The sequence below is a fragment of the Manis javanica genome, chromosome 6 (assembly GCF_040802235.1).
Source record: "Manis javanica isolate MJ-LG chromosome 6, MJ_LKY, whole genome shotgun sequence".
NCBI classification, from domain to species: Eukaryota; Metazoa; Chordata; class Mammalia; order Pholidota; family Manidae; genus Manis; species Manis javanica.
This window is the reverse complement of record NC_133161.1, coordinates 17,478,007-17,504,207: the sequence shown is the minus strand read 5'-3', so window position 1 is coordinate 17,504,207 and position 26,201 is coordinate 17,478,007. Positions and strand designations below refer to the sequence as shown.

Below are 26,201 nucleotides of genomic sequence, written 5' to 3'. Positions count from 1 at the left end.
CTCAGAAAGCCAATCAGAATCTCGCTCTCTACCCCAGGGGTTTGGGAAACGGAAAAGACCTTGACCTGTTCCTGGGAATAGGGCGGGGCCGTGGGTGAGTGACAGCTCGGCCCTCTAATAGGCAGAGCGGTAGGCCCTGCCCCTTCTGGCTCTCGGGATAGAAAAGAGTGTTGATGCCGGCGGCTAGGATGAGTCTTAGGAGTCGGTGGCGGCTCCGCGCCTGCGAGAAGCGGCTGCTGCTAGTGGCCTCCTCTTTGCAGGTGAGTGGTCTTGTTTTGGAGTATTGTTGTTGCGCACGTTTTCATTTGTAAGTGATTTTCGAGTGCAAGAAGGCCAGCGCTTTCCTCCCCCGGGTCGGTCTTCGTGGGAATCTGGGGCTCGCTCACTCGCGCACCCCTCAAGCTGCGACTCTCACTCATCCCCAGGTCCCTCTCGGCCGACCCTTCCTCAGAATAGGGGACCTGTCAGCTGAAAGGAGGACTCCGCCTCCGTAGTGGTGCCGTGACGGCCAGGCTACACAGGAGTTGAAAGGGTGATGAATTCATCTCTTCGGGACCCCCGAGGCACGGGGGGCAGAGCTCAATGTGTTTTCAGGGCCCTGCCACTATATTTAGGGCGATAGCAGAACTGGCCCTGGAAGTCTAAGTAGATAAGAGAAAACTTGAACGCCATGAAAGGAGAAAAAGCTGAATATCTGCAGTGGTTTCATGCAACGCGCAAATCTGGAGCTAATCCCCAGGTTTAGAGCAGGTTCTTAGAACCACTAAAAATTAAAAAGTAAGTGTATTTCTCCTCCTCTCAGAGGAATGGGGGCTGTATTACTAGAGAAAGGCAACAGAAATGCATGATGGAAGTTAAGCTCACAGTTACGTTTGAAGGGTAATTAGTTGTTAGCTAACTTACTGTAACTCCCCTTCCCCTACTGCCTCCCTTCCAAATTATGGAGAATTTACAATTTGTGAATAGTACCAGACTGTTAACTGACTGAACGGGGACTTTTGGAGGGGGAATCAAATGCTGTCTTCCACCAGTAGCTCCTAAGGTTTTCCTATAATGAAAGCAGAACACATGTTAATTTGTCTCTTACTTTAAAATTGTTTCCCTTGAGGCTAGGGACTAGGTTTTATCAGTCTTTGTATTCCTGTAGTACCTCACACCACCACAGTTGCTCCTCAAATGGTGGGAAACTTTAGAGAAGCATAATTCCAACAAATGGTGTAGTGGAAGGAGCTTTGAGTTGGAAGTCAAGACATCTAGGTGTTAGGCTTGAAGCAATTGCTATTTGTGTGATCTTAAATCATTTCAACTCTCTGACTCTTAAGTTGTGCATCTTTAAAAAGTGCATGTTGCATTAGATTATTTCTGAGGTCTTTGCCTATGTTAAAAATCTGTTTTAAAATGAAGATGATCAGACATTTTCCAGAGTAACTATTTAAGCAAAAGCTCATTGCACTAAGTTCTGTACCAGTCTGTTAGCAATTGAACGTTCCCAGCTGCCAGGGTCTTACCTGTTCTTTTGTGTCCATACTTAAACCAAATCAAACCATATGGGTAACTGTAGAAAATGTGGTCATTGTATTCAGTGACCACTGTACAGAACTCTAATGTGGCAGAAAATGGCATCCTTTATACCATCACTCAGAGGCAACTATTATTAGTGTTTGGATAGGTCTTTCAGTCTCTCTTCCTCTTTTGCCTTCTACAGTTGGTTGAGATTATGTGGCACATTTCATTTTAAATAATGACTGATACATCTAAAGTCAGCCATGCCTTCATCTGGTGCCCAAAGAACAGGGGACACACGAATGTTTAAACTGACAAGATTCTTGAACATCCTTGGAATGAAATCTGGTGAGGGGATGTTTATATGGGGAAGTAGGACTAAAAATATTAACAACAAAACCCTTTCACCAAACCTTGGCTGCAAATATGGAAAAAAACATACTTTATAGAATGTCAGTTAAATATTTACACTTCACTAAAGCATTTGGTTTGTAGAATATTGCTTAGAATTTGGTATACTTCTAAGACTGTATGTTACCATTAATTCCCCATACGAGAGCACACTGCACACTTCTGATCGCATTCCTCCTTCTCTCTTCATCCCCACCTGCATTTTACTTTAGTCCCAGCTTTTGCTTCCACTCATACCATCACAAGACAGGACCACTTTCAGGGGCTGTGCCAGTCGTCATGTTAGTAAAAGTCTGTCCAAAATGTCTCTCACTCTTTGGTAGAGTGTGCCACCATAATCTCATTTAGTCCTCCTAATAGCCCATCGAGAATAGTAATCTCATTATCTTCATCTTTATGGGTAAGGAACCTGAGGATCAGAGAATTTAAATAACTTGGTCAAGATTACATTGTCAGTAAATAGCAGAGCTGGGAATACTGTCCAAGTTTCTTGACTTGGCACTTTTGTGGTTTGGTGGAAACCATTTGTGTTGATGAGCTACTTAAACCCTAGAGAATAAGTAACCAGAGATGGGAAGGAGGTGTCCTGAATGAGTGTTGTGCATATCAGTGATGCCATGCAGGCTGGAACAAGCAACATGCCCCAGGCAAACACACATCTCATTACATGCATATGGCTCCTCCCTGTCAATAGGGGTCTACCTGCTGTGGTTTGTTACCCTTGAACAGGTGATCAGAAGGGGCTGTTAGTGAAGTTGGAGAATGACAGGGTAATAGCGCCTAGAGAACACCTGGAAGTGATAGCATTCGCTCCTGGTAAAGAGATGTTCTTATAAAGCAAATACAAATTGAAAAGTTACTGTAAACCTTTAGGAAAAGTAGTAGGTGATGGAACACTAGATACTTTTAAATACAATCATGTTGAACTTTTAATACTGAGCTTTATTTTCAGGAAGGCATATTTTGTTAAGAATCTAAGGAACTGAGCTTCAGATTTCATTTCCCTTAAGAACTGTTCCTTTTTAATTTCTCAGAAATATGGTTAACCCCCCTTTTTTCTGGCCTCAGATATAGCCAGCTTATCTTCTCTAGAGTCAGATTCCTAATGCCAAGGAGGTTGAGAGTTGTTCAAAGCTCTGCAGTGAGAATCTGGACCAGGGAAAGGAATCTTGAGTAATCTAGGGTAATATTTGAATAATTAATATTTAAGAGTAAGCTTGGATCAAAGCAACTCTGGCTCTGTACCCCTTATTTTATATTACTTCAACATTACATCATTGATCACATTTATTACCCCATTTTTGGAAACAGAAAACAAAGTTTTAAGGCTCATCTTTATCCTGTAATTTTCCCCTCCTCTTTCTGAGTTGTCTTCCTAGAGTATTCCTACTTTCCAAAGTCCTGAGGAAGGGAGGAAGCAATGTCCTAGGAGGATGAGTTTGGAAGACAGGATGAGCCTCAGTTATGGTGTGTGTGTGTCGGGGGAAGAGGTGTGTGAAATTATACTGTTTAACGAGGGACAGGAATCGGAGGCAGCCGCAGGATTATGCTACATTTGTTAAAACTACCTAGAATTCTGACAATACTGTAGAAGTAACCTTAGTAAATGTAGTGCCTTGTATATACACCAGTCCCCTATCTGCCTGCCCTCCCTGCTTTGCCAAAAGGATGATAATCTTGGAAACATAACTTCAACTTTATGGTGGAATTTATGGAAAGAATATTCTTTGCTCTATAGCCAGTTTAGGTGAAGTTTCTTTATATGTAGGAAAAGGTCTTTGAAAATAGGTCACCTGCAAAGTGTGTTCCCTTTGAATCACCTATTTTTTTTTTATTGCCAAGGCAATTGCATAGCACCTGAGCAAGTGCACTGTAAATTCACCTGAAGTGTGAGCCACTGTGACAATTTATGAAAATGTCTAAAAGAAGCAAAGCATGTCAAGATGATAGATTATATTTTTGTAGTTGCTTAGCACGATGAATAATTTTCTTCCTATAGTTCTATCTTGAACCTATTATTAAATAATTCAACTAAGCAAAAGTACACAAAGTACACTACTCAGTGATTTAAATGTGCTCGGTATTGTCTTCTGTGAGGGATAAAAACAATTATGAATGGGATTCCATTAGTGAAGGTATTTGCAGTTCTAGCCAACAATAAAATCAGGTGATTTAATAATGCTGGGATTATTGCATAACAGCGTGGCTAAAGGTTCAGAATACTAATGTGGTTAGTAGATCTGAGTATGAGACCCGGCTACGCCAGGGACTGGCAAACTAAGGCCTCCCAGCCCACTACCTATTTTTGAACAGTGCATAAGCTCTGAATGGTTCTTACATTTTCAACAGTTGAAATCAAAGAATAGCAATATTTCATGTGCATGAAAATTATATGAAATTCTAGTTTCAGAGGCCATATATAAAGTTTGATTAAAACACAGCCTTATTTATTCATTCGTGTATTATCTGTGGCTACTTTTAGCTATAATGGCAGAATTGAGTAATTGCAACAGAGACCACATAGCCCACAAAGCCTAAAAATTTACTGTTTGGCCTTTTACAGAAAGAGTTGCCCAATGCCTGAGCTAGGCTGCAGTGTCTTTCATACCATCTCCTTCGTCCCATTTCAGCAGACAGTATTCTGGTCCAAGCCTTTGTTATATGTTACCAGAATTACTGTAACAGCTCTCAAGTATTCATACCCCTGTTCTTGCTGATCTCTGTATTTGTAAGTGCTGTCTAAAATACATGTTAGGAAACCTTTAATAATGCCTCAGTATTTATAGAAGAACCTATATTCTTTGGCAAAAGGGGCCTTCTGGGGCCACTATTCAGTCTTATCTTTCTAGGCTAGTCTCCTCCTACTTCTTTGTTATACCCTAACTTAGGCTGATCACATAATTTTCTAAATGGGCCACTCACATGTGAAAGGGGCCCTGTAATAATTATGTTGGGAAAGCAGGCCCAAAGCAAGACTGTTCTAGGCAAACCAGGACATCAGGGCACCCTGACTATCAAGCCAGTCTGAGTGGCTCACCATTCTCCTGGTCCCTTACCTCTACTCACTGTTCCCTTAGACTAACATACCTTTTCTTTTTCTGTAAATCTAAATCTTAAACATCTTTCCAAATCCAGCTTAAATAGTGCCATGCGCATGAAGCCTTACTCACAAATAATCTCTCCTTTTCCATCTCCCCTATGAATGAAATGCTTTCTCATGGTGTGGATTACTTTCTGCTTTTGTTACACACACACAGACACACACACACACACTTGACCTTTCCCCTACCAGTTCCTTGAAGACATAATCCATGTTGGAGTTTATACTCCTCACAGGGCTAGCATTATGCCATGCTCAAAGAGGGTTTGCAACACGTGTTTGAAGAATGAGTTAATTGACCAGACTGGGGAGACTGATGAATCCTTGGGGCTGTCAATTTATAAGTCATCCATTTTAGTGTGGTTAAGGTAGCGAGAAAGGTTGTGTTTCCTAGAACTGAGCTGTGGGTGCCAATGTGGCAGTGTAGCAGGGTGGTCCAAGGCATAAAAGTTTGGGGTCCAGCCTGCCTGAGATTGAACTCCAGCTCTGCTCTTTACTGTCTGGGTCCCCTTGGGCAAACTAACCTTTCCTCCTAAGTTTTTGCATCTGTCAAATGGGAACAGTTATAGGACCTTCTCCTTTGAAGGTGGTTGCGGATTCAGATAGTCCCAAGCACATGGTGAGTGCTTTATGGATGTTCACTGGTGTGACATCCTATGCTGTGTTCATCATCATAGTTACTGGTGGGTAGGAAAGTGCAGAGACTCAAGATCAGGATATGACAATAGAATCGTTGGGGGAAATGCAGCACTGAAATCTTAGAAGAATTATTTTTTCCCTTGATAGAAGTAGTCAGCTTCAGAAGTAGTCAAAGCAGTGTGAGTCTGGAGAGATGGTCTCCACTTGGTAAGAAATAACTAATTGGCTGTCTTTCAAGAGACTGTTTCAGTGGAGTGGGCAAGGCACAAGTTAGGTGTCAGAGGACTGAAAAAATGATGGCCAAAAGGCAGGGAAAACAGCAAAGAGGAAGGAGCAGGAAGAGGGGACAGTCATATAAAAGACATGTTTGTTCAGTAAATTTTTTCTTCGAGCCATACATACTTTAAAAAGGAAGGAACTCTGGGGTTTGATAAATCAGTGACCTGCATGGCCCTTTTTTGGTATCAAGTAAGTCAATGACTAAAATTAGTTCTTAAACAAGTGCTGGCAACCCTTGCCAAGGGATAAATGAGACCTTAAGAACCAACTCCAGGGTGGTGAGCTGTACCAAAATGGACACAAAAAACAAAGCTTGGTTTTTAAACAGAAGAGTTTTTAACTTGAGGGTGGGGATTATATACTCTTAGTATGGTACTTCTTTGTAAGTTAGGGTGACTATTGCCCGACTTGACTTTGCACCTTGAGGTTTTCCTCAAGAGCAGTCATAAGCCGAGAGCTCCCCCCTGACATTTACCTTGCTTATGTGCACTTGCGACAAGGCCATCTGGCTTGGGAGGACAAGCTGTGACTACGGATGCTCCTGTAAAGTGAAGCCAGATGAGCCTAGACCTCAGCTGAGACCCTAGAGTCTTCATTGGTGAGGCGGAAGACCTGGAGTCCAGGTCCAGTGTGCACTTGCTGGCTGTTAAGTTTTTAAACAAGTCAATCTGAGTCTTTTTTTCTCTGTGGAGATTATGGCCATTCTTGGACGTACTAAACTGTAAAGGATATGAAAAGAAAATGGATGATTATTCTCGGCTCTGGCTTTGCCAGTGAATACACCATGATTCTTAAGTTGAAGTTTCCTAACGTCCCAGGCCTGCCAACGGAAGGGTTGGCAGACACCGTTTTTACTCTGGCAGTTTTGCCACTAGAACTGGCCAGGCTTAGCCTCTTCAACATGCTCTTGGTTCAGTCAGCACACCTGTCCACCAAGTACCTAGTGTGCGCCAAGCGTTTGTTAGGATCTGGGGATAGGGCAGTGGGCACAAGACACCCTGATGCAGCAAGCCGTCTAACACGGAACAGGTGGCCCATCACAAGGGGCCCCACGCAGGCCTGACCATTTCCCATGGGCGAGGAGGCAGGGCAGAGAAGCCCGCCTCCAACAGACATTCTGAAAGCACCATGCTCAAACCAGCATCCCCTGCCCGCTTGTTAGAAGTACAGATGCTCAGCACCCCCCCACCATCTACTCAGGCTCTGGAATGGGGCCCAGCAATCTGTTTTAACCTCTTCTCCTGGTCTCTGATGCATGTGAAAGTTTGAGAACCACTGGCCTAGAGGAAGTAACTTTCAGCTGATCTGCGCTGATCAGTTCAGCAGCCACTGGTCATGTGTGGCTGTTGAGCCCTTGAAATGTGACTAGTCCAAATTGAGAAGTGCTTTAAGTATAAAATACCATGTTTCAAAGACTTGCTATGAAAAATAAAATATAAAATAGCTCATTGAGAATTTTAGATAGATCATGTATTGGATGATAATATTTTGAAACTGTAAGCTTAATACAATATATTATTAGAATTAAGTTCATTTATTTCTTTATACTTGTTAATATGGCTTTTAGAAAATTTAAATTATCTAAGTGGCTTGCATTATACTTTGTTTGGACACAGTTGATTTAAAGGGTGACTAGACGTCACCTCAAGCAGGTGGGGACTGATGTGACAGTGGAAGGAGGATGTGATGAGCCTGGGGGGCCTGTGTAGGGTGCAGTATGAGCAGAGGTCCTGTGGCAAGAAAGAACATTGGTGTACTTGAGGAAATAAAAGCAAAGCAAAGCCTTGCAGGTCACATTAAAGATTATGAACTCTATCCTAAGACCAACAGGAAGCAATTGATGGTTTTAAATAGGGTGCTAAATTTTCAGGAAGTTTGCAGCTAGTAAACGGGGGATAAAGAGCTACAACTGATTATAGCAAGACTCAGAATCCGAGCTCCGCCATCCCTAAAAGGGGGCGGGGTGGAGGCCTTTGAGAGGGAGCAGGACCCTGCCCATCACCTGCCCATTCACGAATACTCCCCACAAAACAGACACAGACCCACGGGAGAGGTGGTTTTCCTTTCAGTTTATTTGAACTTGTTTCAAGCTCAGAGGTGGAGGAGGCATTCCCGGAAGAGTCCAAAGGTGAGCAAGTGGGTGTTGGATTACAGAGCTTGGACTTTGCAGGGCATTTGCAAAGGGTTTGGTGAGGAGCGTCAGGTATAGAAACCCGGCATACATGGGGATTGGAGGATCTGTCCGTTGAAAGAATGTATTGGGTGATAGAAAAAATCTGAGATGAGAACCTGGAGGCTTGGGATGTCACCATCTCCTGGGGGATGGTGGCCTCCCTATTCATCTGTGGCCTGGAGGAGAGCCACCTTTAAAACACAGGCTACACACTAGCAACTCAGTCTAGCCTGCAGACATGTTTTTAAAAAATGTGTTCAGATTGGTCACCAGTATTTCTATTAGATGTCTCATAAAAATGTACATTTCCAGGGATTTTGAAAATTGGAAGATCTAGGAACTTCAGTTTCTCAGTCTCACAGAGAAATGGGCTGGAGCTAAGTTGTAGCTACTCCTTTTATTTTTCTATAAACTTTCAGGAGCTGAAATGTGAAATGGTCATTTTAATTTTTTTAGAAAAGGTACTTATTTACTCTAAAGACAAAACCGAGTCCATAGGTTCTTTATGGTCTGACTCTAAGTCTTGCATTCTCTCTATAGTCTTTGATTTCAGCAGTCCCATCTTTTCTTTGTTCTCCAGAGAAGTTCTCTGAGAAATATATCCTTAGTTCAGTGAGTTCAGGTTATGCTATAGCTTCATCCGCTTACATGAGAGTTGCATCCATCAGAGAAGCATGTCTGTGGCCTGCATTTCATCCATCCCACCACCCCTGTAGCCTAGTCACTGTCCTTCATACATCTGTGTGGCCACTAGGACAGGAGTTTGCAGCCCCTGGCTTAAACTTTACATGAAACTAACTACAGTATTATGTGTTTATTGGTAAACACTTGGTATGCCAACTACCACAATGATTAAAATCTTAAAGACTGCAAAATTTAAATCTCAATAGCTCTTTGTAAATATTGAGCAGTTAATTAAATGGGAACAATCAGTTGAGAGCAGCAAGGAAGAGGGAAGTGACTTTTGTTTACCTGAGACAGATCATTACTTTGGCCCCTCCTCCTCAGTTCACCCGCTGTGCACCAGAGTGGGGGGATGGCTGTGTAACCATATGGCCTTTGTGGCTGTAGTGCTATTTCTCTGCTCCAGTATTTATATTTGTTGGGGAGGGGGGCACAGAAATTGTTTTATTTCTTAAAGTAAGCAAATATGACAGATAGAAATGCTGCAGAGCTTGGTGGCAGGTACCCGGGTGTTCATGATTATTGCCCTGTGTTTGTTCTCTCAATGTAGTTCATAATCAGAAGATGATGGGGGCATACTTCTGCCCACAGAAGCTGTCCATCATATCTACCCTTTTTCCTTTGAAGGGAGAATGGCTTCATTAGCATAATGAGGCTTCTTGCTTGACAAGAAAGTAAGGGTTGAGGTAGAGGAACAGTTGATAGCTTCTCTTTTCTCCATCCCCTTCCTCCTCTGCTACCGGAAAACAAAGCAAATGGTACCAAGGGGTCGATCCAGGTTTGAGGGGTCTGAAGCTTCTACCGCCTGGTGGGTCAGGGCTCTTAAAGAAACAGTATGAAGTCATCTTTCTTTTGCAGATCACACACACACACACACACACTCTCTCTCTCTCTCTCTCTCTCTCTCTCTCTCTCTCTCTCTCATTCCCAGGTGAGGGGCCCTAAAGCTTGAGCTTTTGGGTCCAATAACCACCAGGCAAAACACCACCCAGATGTTTGTCTTCTCATTCTGTGTCCTGCTGCCACCCTGATGCCCTCTGGGCTTGGGGTAGAAGCATCATTCTCCCTCTGAAAATTCTGAGCTCTGTGCCTTCAGCTGAGCCCTGAGCCCAGGCTTTTCCAGTGACCTGATGTTCCCTGCTCCACAAGCATGAACGCATCAAACCCGACGCCCAGTGAAAAGGAATTCATAAACCGTCTGTGGTAGCCTCGCCACTGCCTGAAAATCACCTCAGTCTGCTTCCTCCCTCAGACCTGCAGTCCACTGAAATATGAAGCTTTATTTTAAGGACTTTTTCTTCCTTCAGAATCTCTAGGAATTTCTAAAGAAAGGAAGAAACTAGATCATTTGTCACCGATTGTTATGTAACTGTGGTTGAATCACAGTTTAAGTGCAACAACAAATCTCCAGTGAATGGAAGTTGCCAAGAATGGCAGAAGGTCAGTCCCCGATGTTCGATGTTCATAGAATATGTTCATAAAATCTTTACTCCCCAGTGTGGCAAACTCTGGGGTGGAGGTGGAGAGCGCTGGGCACGTCAACCCAGCAGCATTTGTCAGTGTAGATGTGTGCACTGCTAGGAGAGCAGAGGCGGGCTGATGCAGCCAGGGCTGCAGGTTCTCTGGGAAACAGAGAGGGACCCACAGGTTTTGGGGTCAGCAGGTTAGCTTCGGGATTTCAGAATCACTTTCAGGCTGCCTGTACTTTACTAGATTCTTTACTAGAATCCTGGGGTTCTTTAAAGAAACAATACAAAAATATCTTTCGTTTACTAATACTTGACTGGATTCTCTTCCCACTGAGGTGTGCCAGTGCATGTAGGAGACCTGAAGGGTTGGGGAGGCAGAGATAGGGCCCCTTATCAGTGTGCCTCTGCGCACTCCCACAGACCTGCTCTGGTCGTCTATTTCAACAAGCAGCGTCTTTCAGCTGCCTGCATTTGATAGCTTGTTTTGCTTCTGGATTTATTCCTGCCACAAGTTCAGTCTTGAGGCAGGTAAGAGATTACTTAGGTTGAGTACCATACTTGGTGTTAATGTCTCTTTAAGTCACTTGTACTGTTGTTTGGATGTTGAACCTTACATTTTCTTGTATGTGGTGTAGTGTAGCTTGGGATTTTGAAGAGCTCATTGCCACCAATCAGTGATTGACATATCAGATAAATGTAGTGGTTCACTGAATTAACATGTTTAGTAACTTCTTCAGTAAGGTGTGACTGGTAAATACATATTTTCTTTCCATCAGAGGAAAATCAAAGTGAGAAGAATGTCTTCAATCTAAAGTCAGCTGCTAGGAGCTGGGAGTTCCCAGCTGCTAGTCATCCTTTTAGACATCTACAGTACAGTCTATTAATCCCTCTCTTCTGTAAGCATAAATTGCCTTTTTATCTGGCAGAAATGCAGCATGCCATTAGCATGGATTGTTTTGCTATTTTACATCTTACAATTAACATACTATCCAGCCATCGGAAAATTTAAGTCAGCTAGGTTTCCTGTAATTATCTATAGACTAGGCCTGTATGTACCTTCCTGTATGAGTTGCCGAATGTCTGATGTCAAAACTGTTCAAGGAGTTATTCCAGTTTATTTTAGAAACCGGCTGTTGTGAAGTTGTGCTTCCATCCCCAGGTAGTCGTTGATTGAGGAAAGTAACTTACACTCTTTGTTTCTTCCCTTTCAGATGTGTTGCTGTCATTGAATATTGGTCCATTTGAAAGCACTAGCAAGCTCAGCCATCAGCATGTCCAAGTACAAACTGATTATGTTAAGACATGGAGAGGGTGCTTGGAATAAAGAGAATCGTTTTTGTAGCTGGGTGGATCAGAAGCTGAATAATGAAGGAATGGAGGAAGCTCGGAACTGTGGGAAGCAACTCAAAGCACTAAACTTTGAGTTTGATCTTGTATTTACATCCATCCTTAATCGGTCCATCCATACAGCCTGGCTGATCCTGGAAGAGATGGGGCAGGAGTGGGTTCCTGTAGAAAGTTCGTGGCGTCTGAATGAGCGTCACTATGGAGCCCTGATTGGTCTCAACAGAGAAAAAATGGCTTTGAATCATGGTGAAGAACAAGTGAAGCTCTGGAGAAGAAGCTACAGTGTGACCCCACCACCCATTGAGGAGTCTCATCCTTACTACCACGAAATCTACAATGACCGGAGGTATAAAGTATGTGATGTACCTGCCGATCAGCTCCCACGATCTGAAAGCTTAAAGGATGTTCTAGAGAGACTCCTTCCCTTTTGGAATGAAAGGATTGCTCCTGAAGTATTAAGTGGCAAAACCATTTTGATATCTGCTCATGGAAATAGCAGTAGGGCACTCCTGAAACATCTGGAAGGTACCGTTTTATGCTACTACTTATTAGAGGTTGCTAAGTGTTTACAGTGGGCCTTCAACTGGAAAGGATGTGGTTTCTTTGCTAAGCTAGTAACGTACAATTTACAGAATAGACTGTCCTTCCCTATTCCCTTTTATCCTTATAGTCTTTTAAGAATCAGTTTTTTCTATAAGTCAAAAATTCTGTGCCTTTTGCATTTATATTATCTAATGCACTTCTTCTCAGACTTTAGCAAGCATCAGGAGCCCCTGAAGGGAGAGCCTGGTCTACCGGAGTGCCAGCCCTGCCCTCGGGTTTCTGAATCAGTAGGTGGGTACCAGGTGTGGCCTGAGCGTGTGCATTTCCAAGAAGTTCCCAAGTGACCCGTACTCTGCTTGGGCTTCTCCCCTTGGAGAACCTCTGGTCTGAATAATTGTGTGGCTGTTGGAGTAAGATGAAAGGAAGCTAGGGAGGGAAGCATTTTCTGTAGAAATGGTATTCAAAGTAAATTTGTTTCTTTGAGTCTTTCAAGATAAGTAAAATTACCCAGACTTCAGTTTTGCTCACATTTTTTCATCTTTAAACAACCATTGCTCTGTTTTCCTACCTAGGTCTCCTGAGCCATTTTTTTGTTCCAGTCCTTTTTTTTCAGACCAGGCTTAGTCATTGATTGGGAGAAAGTTCGGGGGAAGGGAAATAAAAGGATCGCTTATTGGAGATGATCAGTAGCTTCAATTTTAACTACTTGAGGTTGCATTCTAAATGTATCCTATAATGTGCTCTACTGTTACCTTCCTCTTAAGTAACAGAACTAAATGAACTTTTGAGGACTTGAGCTCACCAGTTTTGGTCATCAGTGATCGCCTTCAGGGGATTTCTCATTCCCTTTTCTCCCTCCACTGAATAATCCTCCACATTTGTGCTTTTGAGTGAATCTGGTCTGGTGTTTTCCTGCCTCTTGTCACTGTCAGCAGTTAGCTACGCTTACTAGACAGCATTTCTCCAACATTCTTTTTCCATCCTGCTTTACTATTGTATATGAGGCTGTGAAAAAAAAAGGTTGGCATTGTAGGTGAAATAAATGAAGGTAGGTTACTGGTAACAGAATTAAGTGATCTTTATGAGATTTTATTGAAAACTTTTTTACATGTCTTTTACCCCTAATTTTTATAACATGCCCACAAGCCATTAGTTGTGCAGAGATCTAAAATCTACACTTTATTGGCTATTAAACACTTTATTGACTAGACATGGCACTTGATCTGTGTGTGTGTGTGTGTGTGTGTGTGTGTGTGTGTGTGTGTCTTATTTACTCAACTATATGAAGGGTTCTATTCTTCCTTGTTCAGAAAAGTCCGAAATTTGACTAAATGATATATAGCTTCATCATGACTGGATTATAGTTGTTTATTGTTTGAAGAAGAGTCGAAGCTCCTCTTAGGACGACAGCAAACTGAGATTCAGAAATCCAGAGTTTCTGCCGGAAGACGTATCCTATCCCACCATGACTCCTTTTCAGCAGAGATGCGACTTAGATCTCTGCAGCCAGGCTGCCTTCCCAAAAGAAAATGCCGTTATCTCCTTTAGGATCCTCTTTCCTTCCCTGTCTTAGCTAGGAAATCCTCCCTTTCAAGACAATTTCCTGCTGGTTAGTACCATTTAATGTCTGCCTGTCTTCAGGGTTAGATTTCTCTGAGATTATCCTGCAGCCCCCACCACAGCTTAGTCTAGATACCCCCTTCACTGGTGCATCCATGAGTTAACTCTCTGTCATTGTGTTTTTTTGAATGAAATAGGAAAGTTTAACAAATGGTGTTAAAGAAGATTGACATCGCAATAGGGATGGAGGGAAAAAATTACCTGTGGAGAGCAAGGTTATACATAGACAGCTTATTTTCTATATTTGAGGGAAGTTTTGACACCATTAATAATTAATAAAAACAATGAAATGGTACAGCTGCTTTGGAAAGCAATTTGGCTGCTCCTCAATGGGTTAAACATAAAGTTACCATATGATCCAGCAATTCCACTCCTAGGTATATTCTTATGTTAATTTCCTAGTGCTACAGTAACAAAGTGCCAAAAAGTGGGTGGCTTTAAGCAACAGATATTTATTTTCTCACAGTTTGAGAGTGCTGAAAGTCCTAAATCAAAGTATGGGCAGTGTCATGCTCTCTCTAACAGCTCTAGAAGAGAATATTTTCCTGTCTCTTCTAGTTCCTGATATTTGCTGGAAATCTGGTGTCTGTGGCTTGTAGATGCAACAGTGCAACCCTCCAACTTCACTTGGTGTTCTCCCTGTGTGTGTCTCTGTTTCTTGTCCAAATTTACCCTCTTTATAAGGACACCAATAATATTGGACTAGGGCCTATCTCAGTGACCTCATTTATACTTGATTACCTCTATAAAGACTCTGTTTCCAAATAAGGTCACATTCTGAGGGACTGGAGGTTAGGATTTCAACATACCTTTTTAGAGGGATACAGTTCAACCCATAACAATACCTAAGAGTAATGAAAACATACACACACAAAAACATGTACACAAACCTTCATAGCAATACTATTCACATAGCCAAAGTTAGAAGCAACTCAAATGCCCATCAACAAGTGACTGAATAAGTTACATGTGGGATATCCATATAATGGAGTATTATTCATCAATAAAGAAAATGAAGTACTGATAAATGCTACAACATGGGTGAATCTTGAAATCATTGTTACATGAAAGAAGCTAGATACAAAGGATGACATATTGTAGGATTCCATTTATATGAAATGTCCAAAATAGGCAAATCTATACAGATAGAAAGTAGATGATTTGTTTCCTAGGACCTGGGTGTAGATGTAGCAGGTTGGAATGAAGAGTGACTGCTAATAGGTACAGGGCTTTGTTGGGGGTGATGCAGATGTTCTAGAATTGACTGGTGAGGTCACACAGTCTGAGTATACTTAAAGCCGTGGAATTAGACACTTTAAGTGGGTGAAATGTGTGGTATGTGAATCATCTCATTAAAGTTGCTAACGTAATTTAATCAGTGGGATTGAAAGATTAAAGGATTTGATGTCCAGCCTAGAATACATCAGGGTAGGGCAAATACATGGAAGTGATAACAAAGTAGACATAGTATATACATGTGTGTGGAGTGTAGAATGAGGAAAAGAATTAAAATGCAATTTTGAGCACGGGCTGGCCTGGATTTACAGGAATTGCTGAGAATTTAGCAGGCATTAGTCCTCAAACTTCACTGAACCTTTCTTCTGAAAGTCCTTTTTAGAAAGCTGCATGTGTGGCACTAAATTATCTTTCAGAGATTATTGAAATTGAAGCAACTTTAAATTATAATTCCTATCCCTATCACTATAAACAGACTTTATAGAAAATGTTTTTATTTTGGGGACAATTGATTTAAAACTGGTATTCATGGTGGAAGAGGTAAATTGTTTGAAGAGACTTGAGTAAGAAGTATGTGAGAGTAGAAAAAAGGTGTAGCGTTGCCAGATGTCTGCAGGATTGCAGAGGGAGGGAGACGGATGGAAATGGTACAGATCGTGACCAGGGAGGATGACATACATTCAGGGGGAAAAATTGGCAGAAAAGCCAAACGAGACACAAGCCCAAAGCTGGGCAAACAGAGTGGATGTGAGGATTGGGATTCATCCATAGGAAGACATAAGGGTGGCTCACTCACCCTGGGTAGAACAACTGTTCCTTTTTGGCCTATAGTACCCTCTGGTGGAAACTATTGCTAAGTCTCATGGAGTTCTTTGATGTTGCCCTGATTCCCCGCAGTGACTTGCATGCCTAAAATGGAAGATATGCATGAAATAGACTGGACTAGATAGGATCCCTTCATAAATTAGTTACCAGCTCCTGTTTCAGGAGTCCTCTAGATGTCGGTCTCCACTAACAGAATTTCTTTTTGCAGTGTACACTGGAAAGTAATATCCAAGTATTCTGTCATAGCTCTAAGAATTATGGTAAGTGACTTTTCCACAATCAGAAGAAATAGTGTGTGTTATTTCTTCCATATCATTTCTGTTAGTTTAGTAAGATTCCAGCCCTTTTAAAATTTATTCTAGCTGTATATGCTCACCAAAATAGGAATATCAGCATTTGTCCTCTTGTCTTCTTATCTAACTTTCAAGAGGTCAAGTTGTAGGGCTTCATGTGGACTTGATAAATTCCCCACCTAAAAGAAAACATCCCACTGAATTTGGAGGCTAACTTTTCAAGACTCCAGAAATCAAATAGATTTTAGGGAGAAAATTAAAATTTTTGTTTTATAAGAACTACTTCCCAATTTATTTGTGTGTATATGTGTTTATTGTGCTAAAAAGCATACATTAAAATTTACCATCTTAATTGCCAATTTATTTTTACTGTATAAAGTTATATGACTGTACACCCCCATTAAATATAGGTCTTTAAAGAGGCAATTAAGGTAAAATGAGACCATTAGGGTGGCCCTAATCCAGTATGATTGGTGTCCTTATAAGAAGAGGAAATTGGACACGAACACACACAGGGAAGACCATGTGCAGACACGGAGAGATGACAGCCATCTATAAGCCAAGGAGGTCACAGGAGAAAAAAGGACCCCTTGGTATCTCCAGAAATGAGAGAAAATAAATCTGTGGGGTTTTTTTTTTTCTTAAAACAAAACAACAATAGAAAACTATGCATTATGTGATCCCATTTATATGCCATTCCAGAAAGGGCAGACTGTCCAGTCAGAAAACAGGTCAGTGGAGAAAGGGTAGGCTGCAAAGGGGCACAAGGACATTTTGGGGAATGATAAGGACTATTCTTTACACGAAAAGGGTGAATTTTACCGTATGTAAATTAAACCTCAATTTAAAAAGGCCAACTTCTATCCGGTGAAATGATCACCGCCTTAATGGGGATCTTGCCTTTTGTTTCACAAAATAATAGACAAGATTAGTTTGATTGTCAATCAGTAGGATTAGATGAAGTTTGGTATGTACACCTACCTTTTCTTTTGAAAACTAGCCTGGAGGGTTCTGCTTTCTCAAGACTTCAGGAGCTACTGGTGCTGACTTTATTGGGCACCTAAGCCATCAACAGTATAGGCAACTACCTATTAAGTCCTTCTTCTTAAATTACAGATAAGCTGCTAGACCATCAAGTTTTATATTTAGAGGTTGTGAGCTCCTCCAGTAAAGGTTTTTCTGTCCTAGAACTGTTTCTGCTCATTTGCCATCAAATTCTATAGCCTTAAACTGGGTTCTTCCATCTGTCTTTTTTTCCTGAAAAGCAGCCCTCACAACTGTCTAGCCTAAGAATAGGTCAGCGGGGATTCCTGGGGGCAGCGCAGGGGAGTGGGACAGTGAGAGGAAGTGCTACTGACTCAGCAGGGAATAACTCTTGTACAAGAATCGCAGACCCAGGAACCACATGTCAGTGCTCAGGATGGGCTTCTTGCCTCATCAGGATGGCCTCTACCCTTTCAAATTCCTTATGTATATAATAGCTCTGCTTTTAAATTGTTCATTATTTTAGGATTGCTTTACTTTTAACTTGATAGTAGTTCTTAATACTTTCAGAAGAAAGGTGAACATAAAATACACATACGAAATGTACATGGTAAGAAGATTCCTACTTCAGGGACCACTTTACCAATTTTTAGCAGCATGAACAATTACCTGTGCTATAAAGTCCAGGTAAAAGCAGGGCCCTCCTCTGCTTGGTACAGACACGCCACTCTCAAAGCACCACCATGATAACTCCCAATGCAGCCCTAGTACTTAAGTGTCCTGTGCTGTAGCGTTCCAGACAGGCGTGTGTTTCTTTCTCAGTGGTTGGCCCAGTCACTTCCTGTTTGTTTCCTGCCAGTCCACGTGGAAGGGAAAGCTGAATGCTGAGCTGAAGCCCTGGAGTGGTGTGCATCTTGCTAGCACAAGTGGATTGTTTAGTCTGGGTTCAAGCACAGGACCAGGCAGGTTTAAGTTTAGAATAAGAGTGGCATGCAAGACACTCGTGAAGGACAGACTTGACCCCTGAAGAATTGTGTGCAGCTGCACACGTCACAAGGCGAAGGAGTGGTGAGGTGAAATTAGAGAATCGTGGAGGAGAGGTCAGCTGGGACAAGCCCTGGGGACGTCAGTTACCTTTGGCATTTTGGTGTGATATTTTCAGAAGCGGCAACTTCAGGCCTCTTATTTGGAGCAAACTTGTCTAGTGGTGTGGCTAAGCTTTCTCTTATAATTGATTTATAAAAACCTTTATTTTTAAAAGTTGTAGGCTGTTTTAGCTATAAAAGCAAGTGTGGAATGGATTCTTCTCTTTGCTTTATTCTGAATTAGAGGTTTTTACTCTCTCACCATGTTATAATAGTCACATAACCCACTTCTGCTTGTTCCCCCGCCTGTCTTTAAGTTGTGCATACAATAGCGGTCAAACCTTAGAGTTCTAATTAAAAATAGGCGGATCATCTATGAGATTCAGAATCTCTTCTGTCCACTGCTATTTTGGCAATAGGGTATATAGACACAAATCACCCATCAGTGGGAGTTGAGTTATAATCTACTTGATTGAGAAAGGGAAATGGGGCCTGGTGGCACCTCACAGTTGAATGAGTTGATCAAAGCTGTTGCCCTCTTTCTACTCCCAAAAATATGCACTATAGAATTGGGGTTTCCTCTTGTCCTGTAACAAATCTCTTTGGATATCTTTTCTCCCTGTTTCCTGAAATTTAAAGGTCTTGAGCACTTTGAAGAAAACCAAAGAAAAAACATAGAAACAAATTTAATTTGAATTGTTTACTTTTTATCCCTAAGGGAAAACCACCTTTTGTTCAAGGCTGAGAAACTTTTCAACCCTTTCTTTTTTCTTGGTAAGGTAATAAAGGGAACACAATCTTTAATCAAGGCTTCAACAGTAAAAGACTAGATTTAATTTGAAAGCCCAGAGAGGTCAGATTCATTCATTTCAGCTGTGTGCCAAGGGTCTGTTAAATCAGGTACTGTTCCTGGTACAGGGATACTTTTGAGGAGCTTACATCTCCATTTTTTATCTCTTTCTAAAACTTGGCCAATACTGTACCTCTGAGAAAGTCCTCAAAGTGCTTTATGTATTAGAGTTTTTAGCTAGTGTTTTATTCCTTATAGCCTTTATCTATATGTAAGAAGTAGATTCATATTACACATACAGTTGTAATAATGGATCCTATAGCTAAGTAATTTCTGGATCCTAGCAGCCAACACCTGATAGTGTTCCTTACATTTGAACAAATGTACTAACTTCTTGCAGTGTGCAAGGCACTATTCTGAGAGCATGGGTGATACAGGGATGAATAAAACATGGTCCCAGTTCTCAAGGAGCTTATAATCCTGGTGGGAGAAGTGAACATATGCACAGCTACCTCTAACAGAAGGTGAGGTGTGGGGGCTGTAGTGTATGTACAGTGATCTTAGTGTATGTATGTACAGTGTCTGTGGTTCCTGCTCCTGCTACGGTGACTTGGCGGGGAGAGCTCAGAGGGGTAGATTTGACTTTCTGAAGCTAGTCCTCTATGCAGAAATAGAAGTTGTTTGAATTTTTCCCCATACTGGCCTTGAGTTACCTCCTTAAGATTACTCCCAAACTTTTGTTAATTCTTACTTGAAATATCCCATTCATTCCAGTTGATTGCAGTTAATTCCTAGATGCTCCTATATGAAGATTCAAAAATTAAAGACAAGACAATGTTTGGGGGTTCATGAAGCGGGTAACTACAGATGGGGAGTGCTGGAGAGGGGTAGATGCAGGGTGAAACTCTGGGATGTTTCTCTTTGGAACATTCTTCAATGCTGTAAAGAAAATCTGAGCCAGTTATCAGACAGATGTGACAGCTCGTTTTAACTGTCATATGATGTTAATGAATTTGTAATGTGATATTACATAATACTGATTCCGTTTGGCTTAATCCAGTGCAGAGGCATTGTTCTAGCCTTAGGGGTTCTGCTTGCTTAGCTTTCTTAGGACAAAGAATGTGGCTTAAGCCCAAATTGAGTAATGAGTAATGGCTTTGCTGTGGTTTTTTCCTGATTTGCTCTTTTAAAATTTCAGTCACTTAAGTCTCTGGACTGATTATTAACCAGTCTAAGTATTTTAAATATTTGTTAGTAATTAGTCTGCTGTATGAATGGCTTGAGTGGTCATTAAAGTGGAATGTTGACTTTATTTATTGGAAACATTTCTATTTTTGTTGAGCTCTCCCTTTGTAGGTGAAATATTACATCGCTTTGGTGTCTTTTGTTTAGTTGGCTTTTGATTTGGTCCCACACAAAAGTGAGTTATTATCTAAGTCATAGACATGAGCTTGAGAATGGTAATATTAGAGAGAGGATGTATTAGATCTGAGGTTACGTCTGAGACCGTGGTCAAACAAGTGAGTCCCATGTGTGCCTCTGGCCCCTTGCCGAAGACCTAGAACTCTTTTCTGAGGTCACTGACTGCAACCCCTAAACCTGGCCCATCATTATCCCAGTGTGTTGGCTATTTTAAGGGTATCAGAAAAATCCACTCATGCCCTTTACCAGTTCTGAAAACATGAGAACCCTGGGTGCTGTTGTTTAGTTAGTACCCAGTTCTTCACAGAGGTGGAGCTTGCATGCAAACATTCTCCTCTCTCCTTATATTATGGTAGAAATAACCATAGACAAGTCACATGACCAGAGTTGAAGTCCTGGGATTTGGGAATTAAAAAACCAGGACCAATTTTACTGCCTTAACAGTCTTGTTTGTGATTTGAGCAGTTTTGTTTAACTTCTCTGGATCTGTTTAGTATTTTCTTAACTGCTTTATTGAGATATAATTTATCTACCTTACAGTTTACCCATTCAAAGTGTACAGGGCTAGCAGGAGAGCAAACTCGGAAGGGTTAAGGCATAAGCACTAAGACGTAAGTGCTAAAGCCTTTATCTGGGCCAACGTAAGTTATCTATTTACCTATACAAACTACCCCGCAGTCTATATCTGAAAAAATTGGGCAAGAAAAAAGAGAGAGAGAGAGGGAGATGAGCATGCATGACACACTGCATGGTAGTCTTTTTGCAGCTATTCCTGGCTCGCGCTTGGGAAAGACTTTGTTTTTCAGCTTATTTCACTTTTCCTTGACCTCTACTTTCTTAATGGCTGTTTAGGTGGCTTCTTAGTCACCCAGGAACTGGTGGGGCCAACAGCACGCAGGTTCTCATCCAGTTCCAGGAGAAGGGGGACTCCTGTAGGAAGAGTAGTGTTATAGGCCATTTGTACAACTTTATTGGAGAAGTATCCATTCAGATCTCTTACCCATTTAAAAATTTAGTTGTTTGTCTTTTTATTACTGAAGTATAATAGTTATCTATATGCTCTATATACAAGTCCTTTATCAGATACTTGAATTATAAAGCTTTACTTCCATTCTGTGGGCTGTCTTTTCACTTTCTTGATGGTGTCCTTTGGAGCCCAAACATGTAGAAATTTTATATTCCCAGTTTATTTATTTTTTCTTTTATTACTTTTGTGTCAAATGTAATATGGTGTCATATGTAAGAAACCATTGCCTAATTCAAGATAATGAAGATTTTACTCTTATGTGCTCTTCTGCGAGTTTTATAGTTTTAGTTCTTACATGTAAGACTTTGTTCCATTTGAGTTCATTTTTAGATATGATAAGAGGTGGGTCCTACCTCATTGTTTAGTGTCTGAATATACAATTGTCCAAGCACCATTTGTTGTAAAGATTATTCTTTCTTCATTTAGTCATGTTAGCATATTTGCTGAAAATCAATTAAAAAATATGAGGGCTTATTTTGAACTTTCACTTCTATTCCATTGATCTGTATGTCTGTTCTTAAGTAAGTACCTTATACCACATGCGAGTACCACACTATTATGATAACTGAAGCTTTATGGTAAGTTTTAAAATCATTAAATGTGAGTCTCTCAACTTTGTTCTTCATCTTCAAGGTTATTTGACTATTATTAGTGCTGTGAATTTCCATATGAATTTTAAGATCAGTTTGTCAATTTATACAAAAATGTCATCTGAGATTTTGATAGGGATTATGTTGAATCTGTATGTTCACTTGGGGAATGGTGACATCTTAATAATATTAAATCTTCCAGTCCATGAATGTGGGATGTCTTTCCATATATTTAAGTCTTCTTTAATTTCTTTCAACAGTGTTCTGTAGTATTCAGAGTACAAGTTTTGTACTTCTTGGGTTCAATTTATTCCTATGTACGTTATTCTTTTTGTATTCTATTGTGAATGGAATTGCTTTCTTAATTTCATTTTTAGGTTACTCCTTGCCACTGTATAGAAATGCAATTGATTTTTGTGCATTGATCTTGTATTCTACAACCTTGTAGGATATTAATTTATTAGTTCTAACAGATTTTTAGTGGTATTGTGTTATCTGAAAACAGAGATAGTTTTGCTTCATCCTTTCTAATTGGATACCTTTTATTTCTTGTCTAGTTGCCCTGGCTGGAACCTTCAGGGCAATGTTTAATAAAAGTGGAATGTTTAGTCATTTTCAAATAAAGCCCTAGGTCCAAAAACTTTCATAAAGGCTAATAGTTGGTGACATTGTAAAGGCACACAGTCTATAAGCAGTGAATCAAAGATGTTGATAGATGTGTACACTCAGAGTTCTTATTTCTCCTGGTAAACATTAATCAAACATGGTCATTTTTGCTAAACAGTCATCTCCTAAAAAATTGATTTTGCAGTGAAAATTTAGATTAATTGGAGAAATCTGTAAAATCCCTCTTTCTCTCCAATTCAATGAACAGTATGCTCACAGACTGTGAGAACAGATAAAAAATTCCTTGCATGATAAATGAATATAAATAGTCAGTGTCCCCATTTTTCTCATGCCTCTAAAGTACCTCTGCTTTTCTTAACTATTCAGAGTAAGATAAAAGAATTTGGTGCCAGAAGATGTTATCCTCCTTGACTTTACAAATGAAGAAATAGTTCAGTGGATGTAAGGTCCTGGCCACGGCCTCAGATGTCCTTCCCTAGAGTACTGTAGACAAAGTAGGCCCTCAATTACTGGTTAGTTAAGTGAGTTAGGCCTGGGGACCTCCAGAGCTCCCCTGCATTTGGGTGAGCACCTACTGGGTTCTAAAGCCTCAGTGGTCATCTGGCTCTAAACCACGTGCTGTTGAATTGCCCACCAGCTGTCTCAACAGGACACATATGGCAGCTGCTGTGTAGCCAGCTGACCGATCTGACCCAATGGAGCCAGAGGGCTCTTTGAATCCAAGCAGTTCTCCCAGCAAATGGATGCCTGTCTGGTCTGGAATTATGTGCTCTTGCCAGGTTCAGTTGCAGATGGTAATCTTGTGTAGGATCGCAGTGTGGGGACAGAGAATTGGCAAGGGAAAGTAGGATTTTAGTAGCCTATGCTTTAAATCTTCTTCCTAGAAGAGAATGCCTAGCAGGGAAAGAAGAAACATTCATTGTATTAGACTTTTAATGTATGTTCTCTCTAGGTCCATTCCTCCTACCCCAACACCTTTTGTAATGGTGATAAAGGGAGAGTGTTTTTCTTGTTAAAAAGTTGACAGAGGTAGTAGAGAGGTTATTTGCCTAAAGTTAGGTAGTTAGCATATTGAGGGGATGCCGGCAGAGGAGGAGGTGGGCAGTGTACTTGGAAAAGACATTGGCTTCCAAGTTAGGATTCCTTCCATTGTTTCATAGCTGTTTGAGCATGTACAATTTGTGTGTAAGAGTTCTTAGGTAGCTCTTCTGGGCCTAGATATGAAATTCTAATAAGAACCACTCCAACAGTAGGGATCTAGTGCTATGATTGTGTAACGTTTGGCTGTCTCTCAGTGGTTAATTAAAATAACAAAGTGCATTGAAAATTAACTAACTTACTCTGTCATCATCACCTTCTCAGTAAAGAGAACCCTTAGACTCTCCCCAGAACTTGCTCCACCTCGGTCCTTTCTACTAATATAGCACAGAAGCATATAGTTAGAATTTGAAATCTATGTGATAAAGGTGTGTTTTTGAAGTAGATAATGTGAATGTTTTCAGTTGCCTTTTAATTTGATTAATTTCATCTCTTTTCTCCTTCCTTCTCTTTGCCCCTTTTGAGCTCAGAGGAACTTGAGAGACATTGTACAGTAGTTATAGACACTGGGTTTGAATCCAGGCTCTGCCATTTACTATCTGTGTGATCTTGAGTGGTTTATGGAACTTCTCTGTGCCAGAACTTGTTACATGGAAAAATAAGTGCTTATATGCTTGAAGGATGGTAGTGATGATTTAAAAAGTTAATTCATATAAAGTGTTTAGAAGAGTACATGGATGTAGAATGAACTCAGCATGTATCAGCTGTTCATTGTTAAAAGAAGTCATAATGATAAAAATATATCACTACCACTGCTATTACTACTCTTGCTCTAACTCCAGATTTTCTGGTCAGAGTTGAACTATTACCTGTAATTCAGCTTCTTTAAAAAGGAGTTGAAAGTGACTTGGCCATTACACATACCTGTCCCCTCCTAGCACTGGGATGTTAAGGGACTATAGGAGAATGAAGCCTGTTCACAAGGCATGCCTTCAAATCCTTTCCCAAGTCCCTGTGATTGTGCTTCCCAAGCGTCTGAGGAAGTGTTCCTCTTTGGATTTAGTCCAGGACGTTCCAAGTTCACTCAGTGTTGGAAAACCAACCTCATTCTAATCAATTGAACTAGATTCAGAGATGAATTTTAGACAGACTGGGCACACCATATAAAAGGAGAAAAACAGAAAACCCTCCTGCTTTACTTTCAGAGTTTTCAAGATTAAGTGATTCCTGTGAAAAACCTAATAGAAAGTAATAGAAATAAAGGCATGGAGAGAATAATTTTTGTTCCTTTAAGATTTAGATAGCAAACAAGCCAGGAACTGGTTTCCCCAAAAGGTATCTATTGTCCTACAATTGGATGTGATACAAATTTCTAAGCCTTTAAAAAATTTCTGGGAAGTCCTTGGCTTCTAGGAACTAAAGTGGGAATCCCTCCCAGGACCTGGCATGGCTCCAGGCCTGCAGTTAGTACGGAACTAAGTACATGTGCAGCTGGACAACTGAGCAGAACTTCCTCCTGGGCCGTCTTTAATGCCTTGTCCCTTCCTCTCCTAATCTACAGGTATCTCAGATGAAGACATTATCAACATCACGCTTCCCACTGGAGTCCCCATTCTCCTGGAACTGGATGAAAACCTGCACGCAGCTGGGCCTCACCAGTTCCTGGGTGACCAAGAGGCTGTCCAAGCAGCCATTAGGAAAGTAGAGGATCAAGGGAAAGTGAAACGAGCTGAAAAATAAAGTCTACCCTAAGTGCTGGCCAGGAATAGCCAAAAAAGAAGTGCCATGCAGTGTGTTATGGGTGCTGATCTCATTGTCTCTCTCTTTTTTTTCCTGATTTTTTCAGAGCTAGGTCGTGAGGTAGAGTTTATATAGGTAATTAGGTAACTTATGTTGGCCCAGATAAAGGCTTTAGGATGCCTGAGCGCTTATGTCATAAGCTTTTTGAGTTAGCTGTCCTGCTAGCCCCTTTTGAATTAGTCACTTAACAAATAACCAGTGGGGCTTAATCAAGGTCTTAAGTTTCTGGGATGAGAGAGTAACAAGTAGAGGTGAAGTTTCAGGTATTCCTCATTCACTAAATCATTACGGAGTCACCATTGACAAGCACTACTTACCCCAACAAGTAGTTCACTGTTATATTTACTAAAATATTCTGGGATAATAGTAAGATATATTAGGTAATACACTCTACTTCAGTATTTATTACTAGTCTTTTCCTCTAGGAAGAGGGATGCTTTGATAGGTGAAGAGCAGAGACCTGTGGAATGGGAATGTCACAGGTGGGTTCCTCCAAAAACCTGAAGACAAACAGCAAGGCCCTTTGCTTTGTCTGTAGTCCAGAGACCTCCTTTGTGTGACATTTGGTAGGACTTCTCTTTGGCTTCTAGAATTAGCGTCATACAGGCAGTCATAGCTGTTTGTGTTCTTTTGTGATTGTTGTTTCTGAACTTTAATCTTGGATACTTAAAGTTGGTTTAAAAATAAAGTTCTCTGATGGAAAGTGATGTTCCAAA

General features: G+C 40.9%; 1 protein-coding gene across 2 annotated transcripts; it reads left to right on the top strand.

Moving 5' to 3' along the window:
• The first annotated feature begins 127 nt into the window (after positions 1-127).
• On the top strand, positions 128-26,201 carry BPGM (bisphosphoglycerate mutase). Of its 2 annotated transcripts, XM_017659381.3 has the most exons (4): positions 128-260; positions 11,470-12,130; positions 12,356-12,439; positions 25,247-26,201. In XM_017659381.3, exons 2-4 carry the CDS (start codon positions 11,530-11,532, stop codon positions 25,423-25,425), a joined length of 864 nt encoding a protein of 287 aa, XP_017514870.2. In that variant the 5' UTR covers positions 128-260; positions 11,470-11,529; the 3' UTR covers positions 25,426-26,201. The 2 variants fall into 2 exon arrangements, with proteins under 2 accessions (XP_017514870.2, XP_017514872.2); XM_017659383.3 differs by lacking the exon at positions 12,356-12,439.

Excerpts from the sequence above, each read along its gene's own strand:
- BPGM (XM_017659381.3), top strand. The coding sequence starts at position 11,530 with ATGTCCAAGTACAAACTGATTATGTTAAGACATGGAGAGGGTGCTTGG. Across the intron at positions 12,131-12,355 it reads ACTCCTGAAACATCTGGAAG|ACTTTAGCAAGCATCAGGAG; the intron begins GTACCGTTTTAT and ends ACTTCTTCTCAG. Across the intron at positions 12,440-25,246 it reads TCGGGTTTCTGAATCAGTAG|GTATCTCAGATGAAGACATT; the intron begins GTGGGTACCAGG and ends CCTAATCTACAG.